Source organism: Alexandromys fortis, unplaced genomic scaffold, assembly GCF_014885135.2.
Source record: "Alexandromys fortis isolate MF-2015 unplaced genomic scaffold, M_Fortis_MF-2015_v1.1 scaffold_121, whole genome shotgun sequence".
Classification (NCBI taxonomy): Eukaryota; Metazoa; Chordata; class Mammalia; order Rodentia; family Cricetidae; genus Alexandromys; species Alexandromys fortis.
Window position 1 is genome coordinate 4,377,029 of NW_026068037.1, and position 16,903 is coordinate 4,393,931.

Here is a 16,903-nt window from a genome sequence, read left to right on the forward strand (position 1 = left end):
GCTATGCACATGCTGGGCATGCGGAGGTTAACATTATAGTGTCTAAAACCAGGAACTAAAATGGATTGGTTCTCTCCTTCCATATGGGTCTGAGGATTGATCTCTGGTCATCAGGCTTGGTCAAAGCATGGTCACTCTAAGCCATCTCCTTGGACCTCTCTAAGATGAGCATGACTGAGAGTGAGCATTGAAATACTAATGAAGCAATAAACATTAGCTTGACTAATAAGATTCACCAAAGTCACATGCAGTCAGGCCATGTGGAAGGAAGGATGAGGGCCTTAGTTGCACTTCAATGGCTAAAGGGATACTTCAGAAAACAACTTTTTGAGACAAAGGCTAAGCCTTATAGTTATTGCTGTATAGTGACCATCTTTAGTCCTGAGTACTGAACTATGTGTGTTATTCAACTGCACGTTTATCCACAAGCACAATTAACTGCACCTTAATCCACAAGCAAAGAGCTGTGAGGCTCTTGCATTGTGATTAAAAGTATTAATGTGTAGGTAACATCTTTTCTGGACTAATAAGCAGAACATTTTTTTTTATTGAGAATAAGAAAAAAAAAGTTTCCGCCTCCTCCCAGCCTCCCATTTCCCTCCCGTCCCCCCACTCTTCTCCCCCTCCCCTCACTCTTCTCCCCCTCCCCCCACACTTCTCCCCCTCCCCCCACTCCTCTCCCCCTCCCTCTCCAATCCAAAGAGCAGTCATGGTTCCCTGCCCTGTGGAAAGTCCAAGGTCCTCCCCCCTCCGTCCATGTCTAGGAAGGTGAACATCCAAACTGGCTAGGCTCCCACCAAGCCGGAACATGAAGTAGGATCAAAACCCCTTGCCATTGACCTTGGCTTCTCATCAGTCCTCATTGTTCGCCATGATCAGAGAGTCCGGTTTTATTCCATGCTTTTTCGGTCACAGTCCAGCTGGGCTTGGTGAGCTCCCAATAGATCAGCCCCCACTGTCTGGGTGGGTGCACCCACCCACTAAGCAGAACATTTTTAATGAATCACTGTGTTTCTACCAAGATCTGTTTTTTTATATATATCTTTTGGTAACCTGTGACCTATGAACACACAAATATATTGGTATATTCTGAATGCTATGTTTGCTTTGTCTAAAACAATTCTGAAAAAGTCTAGAAACTGTATTTTTTATATGGACTGGTAGCTATTTCTTCCATTCACTCTAGAAATAGTATATAACAGGGGGGAAACTGACTCAGAAATAGCACATGACTTTTTCAGGATAGGTAATCAATGCTTGACCTCAACTCAGACTCAAGAATCCAAAGGGGAGTAAAGTGATGTATTGGGATTCCTTATGACAGAATAGAAAACTAGGGCCATTGTCAGACCTCTGAGTTTGTGTCTTCCTCTCTGAGAGTCCTGTATGATGCTCAGTCTGCAAGAGATGAGGGAATTCTGCATTTCAGAGTTCTGCCTACTGTTCCAGTGCAGAAGTGACTGCGGGCTCAATCGTTTGGTTCAAGATGGGGTTGATCTTGCTAGGGTTTGAAGAGAATCCTTCAGTGCATGATAGGAATAGTTAAAAGTATCCTGCAGCTCAAGGCTCCATCTGGAGTTAGGAAAACTGTGTTTTCACTCACCCTGACTGGCATTACAACCTGGTTCCCAAGAGTCTGCTGACTTTTGAATGCTGGTCTTCTCTACCCCTGCTATTCCTGCCAATTCCCACATGCAACTGTTTGGACTCCAGATTTTCCTTGTCCTGTGACTACCTGCCCTGGAGTCACCTTCTTCTTGTATAGTTCCTAAATACCCAGAGATACCAACTTGCCTTGACATTAGGCAGGCAACGCAGACAAAGAAGGAGCATTTAATACAAAATAAAGACCATTTTGCTTCTCAAGTTGCCTTTTTACATCAGTGGTCTAGATTAAGATGCAACTAGAATTTTGGATTCCAACTCTAGGGTGGTTGGCTGGAGCTGTTCATAATTTAGAGAAATTGGGTGAGTGTGGCTTAGAAACATTGATCTTTGTGTTGGCCCTATGTAGAGTGCCTGAGAATAGATCGAGTTATGGAAACCATAAGCTCCCACAGCTGTAGCATAATTCTAAAATATGAACAGCTTTCACTGATGGCACTCATAAACACACTCATGCTATCACAATAGGCTTAAGCAAGAATCTTTATTTTTTTAATCAAGTACAGTTTCAGCTTTTCAAACATTAAAATTTAACTGTTTCATTTTTAATATAATACTTTGTATCTTTATTAAATCATACTTGAATTTTCTTCAAGAGTCCAATGTATTGACTGTATTGTAAATATTCTTGTGAGTTTATAACTCTGGTTTGAACACTTCTACCTCTATGCTACGAAGATGGAAATGGGATATCTGAGAAACACAGAAAAAGAAACATACACATGTAACCACATGTTTAACACATGCAACCACTGTGTACGGCAGAGCTACAACTGAGATGTTTTCAGAAAGTGTTGTTCTCAAAAAATAGTCCTGGATCAATTGGACATCCATTTAGAAAATATGGATCTTGACTCACTGTTCACACTGTATAAAGTAATAGCAGAAAAGCTGTAAACAAATTGTAAGAGTTGAAAGGACAGAAAGACACCAGAGTGGGGTATCTTAATGATCTGTAAGTGGATATACTCTCACAAATAGAATGCAATTCATGCAAGAATGCACAGCTCCTCTGAAGCAGAACAGGAGGAGGAGAGGTGACTTCCACTGGACAGACATCCTGACGGGCACCTCGTAGGAAAGGGTGTGCAGATGTAGTTAGAGTGCTCAGCATCACTTTACCACCAGAAAAATCTTTAAAAACATCATTGGAAAGAAGGAAAAAATAGAAATTATAATGAATTTAGGAAATATATATTCCGGGGACAGCTATGAATAAGTCTGTTTTTTTTTTTTCTATTAGATTCCCTAGCAGCTGCTATTAAAGTAGATGCATACTTGGTGACCTAGAAAGGTGAACTTAAAAATCAATGCTCACACTACATATTTACAAGTAAAACATGTGTGTGCTTGATTATATATAATATATAGTATAAATATATATACATATATACATGCATTATGTACATCACTAACACTAATATCCAACTTTCCTGAATTCAGAAGATCCCATTTTCCATCCAATTAAATTAAAATATGGACATCTTCATAATAAGGCAATGGAACACAATACAGAAATAAAAAAATACTTGGTTTTCTAGTAAAGGCCTCTATAATCAAAAGCAAAACTACTTTTTATTTTACATTGCGCTTGTAACTTATCCAAGCATGATTAGTGTATGGTAATAAGGACACTGGTTACATTGGGGAAGGTAACAATCAGTGTGGCTAATAAAGAATTATTCTGGCTCTAGTTGTAGCTCTCACCATGGGGTTTATAGGGACAGCCAGCCTTGGAAAATTCATCCAATTATTTTCTTAGTGTTAGTTCATTTTAAGTATATATGCCGTGTATATTCTTAAACTATATTTTTTAAAAATTGTACATTTTATGTGTGGCAAATCTATAATTGCAATGCTAAATACTAATTTTATCATTCTAAAACTTACTTTAACACCATAAAAGCTCATAGACATCACTGGAATTCCCTTCCCACTGGGATGGAAGGAGACAAAGGCACCAAGAATGAAATCTAGCCTTGTCATTTTATGTGTGTGTGTGTGTGTGTGTGTGTGTGTGTGTGTGTGTTCCAAACACAGCTCATCTGCCATCTTCGCAGAATAGCTGAGTTGGGCACACATTGTTAGAGGACACACCACTGCCTTTACAGTGACCCCAGTGAAGCTAAAAACAGTGAATGCACAGGAAGCCGCAAAAACAGCCTTCAACAAAGTAATGATGTAATGCATGCTGGCTATTATTGGTGTTTTATTGGCATGAAAACAAGACTGAATGGTATATTCCAGGTCTGTAAAGTAGAAACAGAAATGACAGTGAGCAGGTCAGGCAACTCTGACAAGATGCCCCTAGATCCTGTTTCTCAGTTTGGAAGCCTGTGAGTGAAGCGATGGTGAACACCTATTCTGCTGCCCACAGTGCAGGGAATTTGACTCCTCTTTCTACATTGCCAGCCCCTCTGCTGCACGGCCATTAAGACATTCTTAGCAGGGTCTGCTGTGATGGCAAGCACAGTCAGCATGTCACTGGGATATAGTGAAGGATTTGTGTCTCAAGCATGCTCTGTGTTCACAGTGGTCTCTGGCATGTGGGTGCTGAGAACTGAACACAGGTCCTCTGGAAGGGAAGAAGCCAGTGTGCTTGACTCTTAACCCAACTCTCCATCCCTATTAAAGTATTTTTTATTGAAGCTCAGCATCTAATTTGGATTTAAACATCACTGAAAAGGTGATTAATTTATTGAGAGCCCAAACTAGTAGTCTTGTGCATGATATACAGAAGTCTTTAGCAGTCATGTACAAGCTCAGTCTGATACAAATGAATAGTTATGGAGAGTAATAGAATGTCAATGGTGTGTACTAGGCAATTTTATTATTTACTTTGAATTAACATTACTTCATTGTGCATATAAGGATTTACTGGCATAAGTTCATAAGAATGTGAAAACCTGCCGGGCGGTGGTGGAGCAAGCCTTTAATCCCAGCACTCGGGAGGGAGAGACTAACGGATCTCTGTGAGTTCAAGGCCAGCCTGGTCTACAAGAGCTAGTTCCAGGACAGGAACCAAAAGCTACAGAGAAACCCTATCTCGAAAAATAAAAATAAAAATGAAAATAAAAAAAAAAGAATGTGAAAACCTGTAGTGATTAGCTTTCTTTGAGTCCAAGGACTCCATGCAGGGTAGAAAACTATGGCCTCTGTAGCAGTATTTAATATGTTAGAACAGTGAAAGTAATCATTACAGTTGGAAAGTTCTGAGGTAACTGGATGCTGAGAATGTCAGCAGAAGAACACCTGTGTGCTGGTGTCTTCAGTGGGACTACTCTAGGATGGTCAGTTGAACTCTTAGTACTGGCCTCTAAAGGAACAGTAATCGCTTTCAAAAGAGGTCTTCTTTACTATGTTAAGATATTTAACTTTTTTCTAATTATAAAGATAAAGGAGACAGTTTGGTATCTGCAGTGAAACAAGCAGAGAAATGTATTTCATCTGCACAAAAGGAGCATGGAGCAATAGGAAAGGAAGTGAGGCAAGGCCATAAACCCCTCAATGCCCATTCTCAGTGGCATACTTCTTCCAGTAAGACTACACCTCCCAAAGGTTCTGCAGTCTCCCCAAACAGTGCCACCATCTTGGTATTATTTTTAAATTATTTCAAACATATGAGCCTTAGGGGATATTTCTTATTCAAGGCACAATTTCTACATAAGGCAAACCATTGGGATACAGGACTTCTAGGTCTCTTCCCTTCGCAATAGTTTGAAGTTGATGGAGGATGCCATGTTGTGTATGAGTCTCCATGAGTGCAAGCGGCCCACTGACACAAAACGTAAATAAGCATCAATGTGGGTCCACATCAGTATGGGTCCACATCACGTAATCTGGTCTTTTTGCCCCCTGATCATTCTGTTGTGAGTCCTCTTGTTCTCATATGCTGCTATCTCCCACGGAGTCTGTTGCTCTTTATTTTTTTTATAAATCTATCCCTTTTAGAGTAATAAAGATAGATGAATGCTGATGTGCTGAGCAGGGTCAGATGACAGGAAATTTTATACTTGACACCAATGGTTCATTAGTGAAAGGTTAAGATTATCCATCCCTCCAGCCTCCTGATCAATTTCCTCTCTATTCATTGTCCCCACACCCTCTGACCCAAATGTGCTGTGACTTGGTGCTGTACTTAAAGGACTGCCTCACAAGCAATGGAAACAACCAGAGTACCTTTAGAACATCAGCTAGAGCTGGTTTAGTTAAATGTCCCTCCACCCACACAGTACCACATCAATTATTCTTTTTAAAATGCCTAAGTTAGTAATTATTTATATGCAGAGCACATGCTTTTGTGAACACCATTATATTTTAACGGACTTTTTACCAAGTAATTCAATACAATTTTTAAATTATTTCCCACCTGACGTGAAGGCTAATAAAGTAATCTACTAATTTATGTTATATCAATTTTACCTGTCATTTCCTTTTAGAACTATGGACATTCTAACGACATTGCTCTACAGAAAATCAAACTCAGGGGGTGAATGCATTTAATTTCTTTGCTTTTCAGCTCACACATAGTGGGGGGGGGGAATAATTTTGTAAGTCTGAAAATAAGAAAATAACATATCCAGTTATTTCTCTATTGCTTGCCTTTAATTGCACTATATAAAGCATGAAGACAACAAGGCACATTATCTCAGAATATAATTGTGATCTGCATCATCAGAGAATTCAATTGTATCTTCATTCTGGTGCAATAGATTAGGATCAACCCTTTGTAAAGGCTGTAAACCATGGAATGCCCATAACTCTCTGTATATTAAGGACCCATTACCTAGGATCTCCAAACCATGGAGCATAATGGATGACATATCAGATGTCCTCAAAAAAAATTTGAGGAGAAACATTATTTTCAGTTAATTTTCTACGGATTCGGGAATGTTTCTCCTGGATCAGATGATGCGTGATTTCTACATTTGCACTGCCATGAATGGAAGTCTGGAAGGACTACTTAAAGGGTTTAGTTTTAGTTCCTGGGTTTGAAAGTTTAGTTCATCATAATTTAGAAGGTATAACAGAGTAGAGATTTCACATTCTGCCAAAAAGTATTCAGAGTGAGATTGGTCTGCAACCATATAACCCTTAGCATGGCATCCACTGATGTCAGAAGGTCAGTAATATCAGGCCTGCTTAGGACTCTAACAGGAAGAATAAGACATGAAAGGTTCAGGGAAAATCTCCTCCTAATGTCCTATTTTTTTCTGAGAATTTCATTGCACCAATCTCAGGTAATTCCCTATAAGGAAAATCCATTGGTGCAACACTCTTGATCTTTTAGAATATAGAAATAAAATAACATTGAGTGTGAAAATTTACCCCCCCCCCACACACACAACTGCTTAACTATTCTGCAACTCTGGTGAACTGGGGATGATGTCAGTCTGACCAGTAGCAAAATGTATGGAAAATGTGAAGACCTTTGGGGATAGTCCAGACCTGCATCCTTTCCAATGCTTGACAAAAGTATTTTGTTGTTGTTTTAAAGTTGGTTACTCAAACCACTAATTATTTAGATCAATCGCTGCACCATTTTATCCTCATCCTGGGAAAATACAGTCTTTAGATTATAAGTAAGTGCATTTCCTCTTTGAAAATAAACAGTATTCAAGTTTCAAATGCAAGCTGAAAAAAAACCTATTTTCATTAGTGTTGTCACCATCTGTTCACAAAAGTTCTTGGTTGCTTCTTTTTCAAGTTAGAGCTAGCAGGTCACTTTTCATCATAAGTTCAATCAACCAACAAGTTGTCTCATAGAAGCCTTCTCAACTGCACTTTATAATGACCCATCCACTACCTGCTCTATTGAGAAGTGTAACTTCTCGTTTGTCTTTGTCTCCTGCGTAGGCACACACCCTGAAAGAGGGTTGCTGTGTCAATTAAGTAAGTGTTCACTTTTCAGGTTTTTGTTTGTTTTTTATGTTTATGGAGGTGTGTCAGTATGTGGTCAGCACAGCAGGCTTTCTGGAAAATTTGTGATAGACATGGTGACCAGTAACCATGGAAGGAATTACCACTACAATTGTTCTGTATCTTAAACTTTTCTAACATATGCATGTCTGTTTTGGTAGTGCATGTGCTTACGTGTGCCGTGGCATATGTGTGGAGGTTCTAGGACAACTTGGTGAAGTCAGCTTCCCTGTTCCATCACATTGTTTCCAGGAATCAAACTCAGTTCGTCAGCCTTGGCATCAAGTATTCTTACCCACTGAGCCATCTCTGTAGCTTCAACACTTCACTTTAATATGTGTCTATTTGGTAATTGACACATATGGAGATCAGTTCATGCACACAGTGTAAAATGGCTTCATAGGGACAGCTGACATATCTTGAATATTCATTATTTGAAGAGCATGCAGTTGTACTAGTCATTTTGAAATATTTAATAATTTTATTGGGCTGGAGAGATGGCGCAGCAGTTAAGAGCATTGCCTGCTCTTCCAAAGGTCCTGAGTTCAATTCCCAGCAACCACATGGTGTCTTACAACCATCTGTAATGAGGTCTGGTGTCCTCTTCTGGCCTGTAGGCATACATGTAGACAGAATATTGTATACATAATAAATAAATAAACATTAAAAAAAAAAATAAATAATTTTATCAACTCTGGTTACTCTCTTGTGCCATCTTCACATTGATGACTCTAACTGTATGGTTCTTTCAACTTTATGGTGAACTCACACACTTACCTCAACCTATACCACAGAAACCAAACTTCATCATGGATTTGGCAACACTTTCTCTAGAACAGAAATACTTAGCCTGAGCTTCCTTCCTGTCACACTGAAATGACAATGCCTGCTTCCATTCCAAAATGGTAGCTGCACGTGTTAAGCTGCTCACTGCTGCAGAAATTCACGATCTTAGACAGTTGAAGAGGAGGTATGCAAAGTTCACATCACTCAAGGGTCTGGTGGCATTCTCTCTCTTCTGCTACTCACTGTGGCCAGGCATGGTGCTGCAGTGGCACTGGCTCACAACAGCGTCTTTCCCTGTGGTAGACATCACCATCTGGTGTGAGTGTTCCTTTTCTGTCAGCATCACTCTTTCATGTTCTCAATATCAACAATACAAATGTCCAAATATATTTACTTTTGATGAAATGTGTTGTTTAATAACAGCTTATGTATTACCTTATGCACTATGGGCTAGAACAATTATAATTTGGGAATTGAGGATCACTGAGTACATGATTCCAGATTATTAATGTAACTGGTTTCTACCAAAGCACAAAACCCAAAGTTCTGAATTGGAACTCAGAGGTATGGAGTTCAACACTTCCTTTGTTAGCTAGCTGTGAAGTTTAAGTATGTGTACACTATTGTCATCTGTATGATTCTGGGCAAGTTACTTCATCTTTTTTATCACTCAGTTTCCCTACTTGTAAAAGGAATAATGAAAACACATACATCATAGTATTGTTTTGATGAATCAATGAGGTCACAATTCTAAAGAATTAAAAACAGCATTGTGCACTACTGAGAACACGTGTGTTATTTGTAACCACAAACATAGTCTGCTACAAGTCCTCTATCATGTCATCTCACCCTTAAAAGAGTGACAAATGACAGGGCAATTGTTGACAGTATTGTTATTCTGCGTAGCAAGTAACTGCAGATGTTCAGAGTAGAACAGTGTTTGTTGACTGTCTCACTGTCTGTGTAACACAGGAAATCTAGGCAAAGCTTAGCTGCATGGTCAGGTCACTGCACAGATTCACATGAGTGAAGTGTGAGCACCAGCACTCCACTGCTGTGTGCCCTTTTCTGGATTGTAACACGATTTCTAATTTGTCTCAATAATAACACCTGGAGTCAGATATTAAGGGGTGAAAACTGAAAGATCAGCAGAGCAGCAGCCACTAGTTCTTACCTCTACAAAATCCTCAGACCGAATGGCCTATCCTGCCTCTACAAGTCATCAGACTGAATGCATTGAGTTCCTTTCTCCTCCCACTTTACATTCCTCTCTCTGCCAAGTCAGAGTTCTTCCTGTCTCCATTTTCCTAGTGCTGGGATCAAAAGTGTGAGTCACTGTGTTTCTCTTTTAGACTGTTTCAGTCTTGTACAACTGAGGGAGGCCTTGAACTCACAGGAATCCATCTGCCTCTGCCTCCCGAATGCTGGAAATAAAGGTGTGTGTCACCACAGCCCAACCTCTATGGCTAATTGGTGGCTTAACTTTGTTCTCTGATCTTTAGGCAGTTTCATTTGTTAGATCACAAAGAAAATATCACCATACTGGACCTTATATTTTCTCCAAAAGCATGTATTAGGAGAACTCATATTAGGAGAACTCATATCTTTGTGGATTTAATACTCAAGTCCTCTTTTCTTTCTTTCTTTCTTTCTTTCTTTTCTTCCCTCCTTCCTTTTTTTCTTCCTTCCTTTTTTGAACTTTTTAAAATAATTTATCTATTTTTATTTTATGAGCATTGGTGTTTTGCTTGCATGTATGTCTGTGTGAGCTATCCTGTACTGTAGTCACACACACTTGTGAGCTGCCATATAGGTGCTGGGAATTAAACCTGGAAGTCCTCTAGAAGTTAAGAGCCAGTCTGCTGAGCCATCTCTTCAGCCCTTGAACATTTTTTCTTAATGATTCAGATTTTATATTACAGTTTTGGATGCAGTTTTCTATTTTTTATTCTTCAGAATTTCATATACAGGCATTATGAATTATAATTATTTTATCACCCATCCTCTCTCTTATTCCTCTTCTCTCTCCTGCTCAAACCTTTTTTTTTTATTTGACTTTTGTTCAGGGTGAAGGTAGAATCTAGGTAGCTTTAGTCTTCTATATGTGAATATCTGCTTTCCTAATGTAGGTTTTTGACATTGAGAACCAGTTTACTGGACATTGGTGAGTTCATTTATTCTAGATATCCTATTCTGTTCCATGTCTGCTTTGTGTCAGTACCCTGCTGACTTTTTCACTGCAGCTCTGTAGGAGACTTTAAGAGTAGGTTGCAGTATCTTGGCATAAAAGAAAATAATAAGTAGAAAACAAAAACAATAGAATATTCAAAAAGTAGACAGGGAAAAAGGAAACAAAAGGTATGAAGCAAAGGTCATAATTATGTTGAAACAGAAAAAGTATGTATATGGAGAAAAGAAAAGAAACCAGCTATTAGAGGGAGTTAAAAGGCAGAAAGAACAGCAAAAAAAATAAAAAGTCAATAATGGGACAAAAGGGGACTATATATGTGTATGCTGTACCAACCAAGTTAGAAAATAAGAGGAAAAAAAGAGGAAGGGGGATACAGGCTGTGTGCTGTCTTCCGGGGTGGCCATGTGCATGAGGAACCCGCTCTGCCAGGCTGTGTCCTTTCCTTGTCTGCTTGGGCTCTGCAGCCCATGGAGAAGACAGCAGTTAAGGGATTTTCACTCGTGTCTTTTTTACATGATGTTTGCTTTAGAACAATGAGAATTGTTCAGGACCAGACCCGGTTGGAATAGCTTTGCTTTCCTCATCACTAGTGCATGGTAGCATGGAACCAAAGTTCCTTCAGGGGGAGTTTCTGGAGGACATATTGGGTCAGTGCACTTGCAGCTCCTTTTTCTGTCTGGATCTCAGACATTTTACAAAGAGGAACAAACCACAGACTGGGTGGAGGAGGCACAACAGGTTCCATGCTGTTCCACTTAAGACAGCCCTGCTTCACAAGGCTGGGTGGATTATGTACTGAGCTCCCTTAGGGGGCCCACTGACCCAGCCTCTTAAGAATAAACGATATTCCTTAATTCCAACTGGAATCACGTCCCTATGTTTTCTAGTGAGCTTATTTCCCCATGTCTTATCACACACCGTGTGCTATGCAGACAGCATGGAAATATTTGCTGTGAATTCCAAGAGAAAATAAAACAGGGACTTTCCCCCAGCAGCACACATTTCACCACAGCTGCCTTTTAAAACAGTTTTTATTGAGAAACAAACATGTTCCTCACGGTCTCTTCAAATGGTCCTTCGGTTCTATATCAGTTTTAGGTCACATTCTCCTCTGCTTGTTCCCTCACAGTTCTACATCCCACACCCAGTAAGGAACTGTGCTATGTTGTTTGGTTTCTGAGACACAGAAACTGGAAGCGCTGCTTGCTTCTAACCCACCATCATGAATCCTCCATACAGACATTTACTTAGCAAACATCAGTCTTGGTTTCACACAGCACCTACAGACCACCTATCTGCCCTGCTACATACTTCACTCCATGACACCATTGCTATTTTCTATTTATTATCTTTTCATTCCCTGTCACCATCTGAAGAAAAGTCTCTTCAGTGGCCTTGCCTGGGACAGCCCTTCAATACAGCCCCCTTTCTGCTTAAAGTGTAGCCTAACACTGGACCCATATTACTATGTACACAAATTCTCTGTCAAATATCTGAGTGCAGGGCAAGCCTAGGGCCATGGATGCTGAGTCTATTACAGAAGGGTGAGCACAAAATGAAAATCAAAACAAAACCCAAGTTAATAATGAGCAAAATCATGAGTTTTAAATTTTGTTTTTGTTTATTTTTAATAGTTTTAAATATTTGCAGTGAAATATGATCATAGCCTCCTCTATCTCCCCATCCAATCCTCTAACAAAACGTCACATCGTCTTGTTCTTTGTGCTGTTGTTGTTTTACTGGGGTTTACCAATGAGTAGAAGAACAGAAAAGGAAAGATTAAGCTATAGATCCAAATTTATAACTGCTGTACTTGGTAAGAGATGTGACTTCAAGTCAAGGGTGAATTTCATGTCCACACAGTGATCTGATAAATTTTGTGCTTGCAATAAAGTAGTGTTTTGCACATGACAGCTATTGTTTCTACCTCTACCAAGGGACTGGAACAATCTCCAGACAAGCTCTAGAATAGTACACGTTGGGCACTTGGTAATGTCACAACTGTTCCGATGGCTGTAAACGTTAGTCATTTAAACATAGTGTGCCAAGTGTCCTTTGCCTGTCTTCAGCATTTTCTCATTAATTTATATTGAATCCATGAGGACAAATCTGAAATAGCTTAAACTTACTTTTTGCTTGATTTTGTATAATTTTATATGCATTTCTCCTTGCTTCTACCCTAACTGCTTGTCTTCCCAAATTCCTCCCTTTTTTGTTCTCTTTTTCATTAATTTTTACTTTTTCTTTTTCTTCTCCTTTTTCCCATTTTTCTTAATTATCGTTTTTTTTCCCAAGCAGATATTATTCTAAATTTCCGAACAACTTATGTCAGCAAGTCTGGCCAAGTTATCTTTGAAGCGAGATCTATTTGTATCCACTATGTCACGACCTGGTTCATCATTGATTTGATTGCTGCCCTGCCGTTTGACCTCCTGTATGCTTTCAATGTCACCGTGGTGAGTAGAAACTTCTTCCATGTGGCCTTTATGTGCTGCGGTTGGTTTGCATATGTTTGGTGTTAAATGTTGCTGGCAGTTGGTGCTCACTGGGGTCTGTGCCCTCTGTAGTAAGGATTCTGAGATAGTCAGTGGCACACAGGCCAGATTCTGCACTTGAAGAGGTGAAGCTCTTCTGATCCCTTCCTTCAGTGCTCAGAACCAGATAAAACACATACAGAAAAAAAGCCTGGATTTGTCATAAATTTCGACTCACTAAATAATCCTTTGGTACCAAAGCATCACTTTAGATTTCTAAAGGAAATCAGCTGGAGAATTTGGTGAGGAATTGCAAACATTTCTTTAACTCTGTCTCTGTTATTTCATTATTCATTAACACAGCTAACTGAAGGCTGATCAGACAAAAAAGAATGTTAGTCTTGGAGTAAAGGAATTCACCCACTTAAATGACACAGTCTCATAAACTTCAGATTCTTGAGTTGATTAACACCTGCACTCCCTCTCCTTCCTGCTTTTCACCACATCTCCTCACAAGGAAGAATGACTTCCATTTTTAGTAACAACTATTTTTACATTCAGTAAGGGACATTTTTAAAAAACTGTCTTATAACCACAGACATATTTAGGAAGACCAATTTTGATTTTGTACGTGGTTTGGCTGTGGTCACCAACTTTAACCTGTAAAAATAAAGTACTAAGAACATGAATTCAAATTAAATAAATTCCCTTACCAATTGATATGCCTTCATATAAATCATATCCTTTTGGTTTCCAAGAGTAGCAAAGTGATCAGAATTTCAAACGCAGATGTCATTGGTTTTAAGATGAACATACAACTTCTATCCCAATTGCTTAGTGCAGGTTGACATATTTGCATATTTACTAATTTCCTGTGCCATGAGAGTTTTTGTCTTTCTTTCTTTCTTTTTTTTTTTTTTGAGTTGGAAGTTTGAGAGTGACATCATTAGGAAAAAAAGCTACCAAGAAAGAAAAGTTAGCACATAGTATCAATCCACATGACACTGAATATTTACCTATTTGAATTTGAGATTTTTCTTTTTTTTTGAGATTGAATTTATCTAAATAAGTACCACAATGAAATGCAATGAGTTAAAACAAGAATTTTGCAGAACTGCAATTAATCTAAAAAAATGTTTATTAAAACATTCTGAATTCGCTGGCCAAATGGTCAAATAAATTCTGCTTAACACAGTTTGTTTTTAAATTAATTTGCTGCTTTGCTACTAAGTATGAATAGAATTTTTATGGTCTTTTTTTGGTTACTGAAATAAGATAATTTAGATATGTAAATGTAATATAGATAATAAATATATACAAGAGATATTTAGTGTATGTTTCTACACAATTAACATCATTGCTGTCTAACTTAACAGGTGAGATTCTTGCATTTGGTGACAAGGTCACTGATCTCCTCCCCCTTTTGCTCAGTGTCTCGGAATCTTGGATCAGTGCTTTGTGATTGCTGGAAATCAGAAAGCAAAACAAGAGGGAGAAGGGGCTTTCTACCAGAGACACTGCTCCTCCTTTTCACAGGCCTGTTCACCTAAAAAGCAGCACAAACCCACTACCCTTTACTAAGTTAATAAGTACAAAATATTCTAGTTTAACAGAAAAACTTGTTCAAGATATTCTGTTCTTTTCCAACAAACCACATGATGAGGACAACTTATAAGAAATGTTCTTAGTCATGGAAACTAAAACAAGCCTGCTTCTACCAGATTTTAAATGTGTCCAGTACATACATTTCCATAGAAGAAACTCAAAATGCAGTACGGAGATCAGAAAGTGCTCTGTAGACCTTGACTCTCCTAGTCCTAACTGCCATTGGCAAATGTTTTTAATACACCCATTGAAATGGACCATGCATCTCACTAAAAGGTTCTGTGAAAGACAAAAATAGGAATGACAAATCAAGTGGAAAGGAAATGGTGTAGATCACTTACCATCATGGAATATCAAAACTTCCTACAGTTCTTGATCAAGTTAATAAAATATGTCTATCTAATGCTCTGCCTAATTTCAGACATCAGGAAAGATCTTTTATTCCCACCCCTCTGTCACACATACTTCTGTTTCCCCAGCTGGCAGCCAGGACAGTGGACATGTCCAGTTGGAAAAAATGGAAACTGCTACCAGTTTGAACAGATACGCCTGCCCATAACTAGTGTACAATTCTCATTTGTGATAATCCGGGGTAGCCATCCCAAAGGGAGTAAGAATTATGACCTCCCCCATTCACCAAAAACCTGAATTGTCATTCAGAGAAAAAAGCCATTGACTCTGCTGAGAACACATTTAGTAATATTTTTCTTTGTTTGGATTGTTCCATATCACCAGAGTTGATACTTGTGAAATGGCACATAGGGAAGTTCCATATTCTTTCCCAAACCACCCCCTGATGCCAGAGAAAACGAGTCGTGTGTGCCCATCCCGCACCCAGATGGTGTCCTCCACTGGGAGTCAGCACAGGCTCATTTCACTTCCAACAAATTCAGCTACCGATCAAACAAACTCCATTCACAATAGCTGTCTGAATCAAACTGTAGAGATTGTTAAATCCTAACGTGTGATTTGTGTTCCACAATAGCTTGATAAATGGTAGATGAAATCTTGGTTCTGAAGGGAGAGAGCCAGTTAAACTTGACCATAGAGAGTACTAAGGAGGCATAAAGAGCACGATATCCATCAGGTTCCCAGGTGCTCAGCAGGTACAGGTGCTTGATGCTGAGCCTGGCAACCTGAGCTCCATCTCAGGAACCCACATAGTGGAAAGAGAGAATCCACTCCTAAGGGTTATGCTGTGACTTTCCCACAGGAGGGGCATCTGTATGCATGCAGACAGGCAGAAGAGGAGAGAAAAGAGAGAAGGGGAAGAAGAGGGGAGGGAGGGGAAGGAAGGAGAAGGGAAAAAATGTTAAAGAAAAGATTGTATTATATTTAAGTGTGTAATTCACAAGATTAGGATTGACCACATTTTGTTGAATATCTGTTCCTATGTTGAGATTTGAATATCTTACATCTTAAAGATCTGTCCATTCTTTATGAGTCCAGTCATTCTTATATCAATTATTTCAAGCCTTTCGAACAGTGGCAAAAGCACTGTTTTTCATAGAGATAAGGGAAGATGGGTAATTGAGGAAAGAATTTAAATCAACTGACTAGTTGGTTTCTAGGCAATCCCTCTGAAGATGCTGACCTTGTCGGTGATTATATTCTATAAAGGGCAAGCTAACTGTAGCCAGACTAACTGGTACCACAAGCTACAGTCACTCCTCCTCTGTTGTAGTCCTGGCCAAGGAGTCTATCCAGCTGTTCCTGGTGAGTTGATAGTCTATGCTTTCTGCTTTAGAATGCTCTCTGAAGTTCCAGGAAGTTGGTTATAGAGCAAGTAGTGGGTGTACCTCTTGTTAATACTAATTCTGACCGTGCCTGGGTTTACCAATGGTGGGTTTCAATTTATGCCTAAATTTGGGGAAGTAGCCCTTGAGTCAGAAGTCTGAATATAGGAAAAGACAGGGCATAGGAGAGGCACCAAAATTTCCCATTCCACTTGATTTTGGCTTCTGAACAGTCTGGAGAGAAGCTCCAGGTCTGAGTGCCTCACTGAATGTCTTCTCTGTTTATTGATGGTGGCAGAAGTCGGGTAGTTCAGCAAGTGACACAGAAGGTGCCACTGGGACTTGAGTGTGAAGTACTTACTAAGTTTTGGGGTCAGCTGACTTAAAGAAATGACTCTTTGCAGGTCAGGATGGGTTTTAATTGAACCATTAAAGCCTCAGGAAATGAATACCAAGCAATTATTAAATTAAAATTACCTTTATTATGACTTTCTAAGATTTTATTCAATATGTATGGATTACTCACA

At 39.2% G+C, this 16,903-nt stretch overlaps 1 protein-coding gene across 1 annotated transcript in view; it reads left to right on the forward strand.

Moving 5' to 3' along the window:
• Kcnh8 (potassium voltage-gated channel subfamily H member 8) overlaps positions 1-16,903 on the forward strand; it is a 462,775-nt gene that overhangs the window by 308,480 nt on the left and 137,392 nt on the right. The window contains exon 8 of the mRNA XM_050165081.1: positions 12,860-13,017. Within this exon, the coding sequence (XP_050021038.1) occupies positions 12,860-13,017 (158 nt within the window). The remainder of the gene's footprint in view (positions 1-12,859; positions 13,018-16,903) is intronic.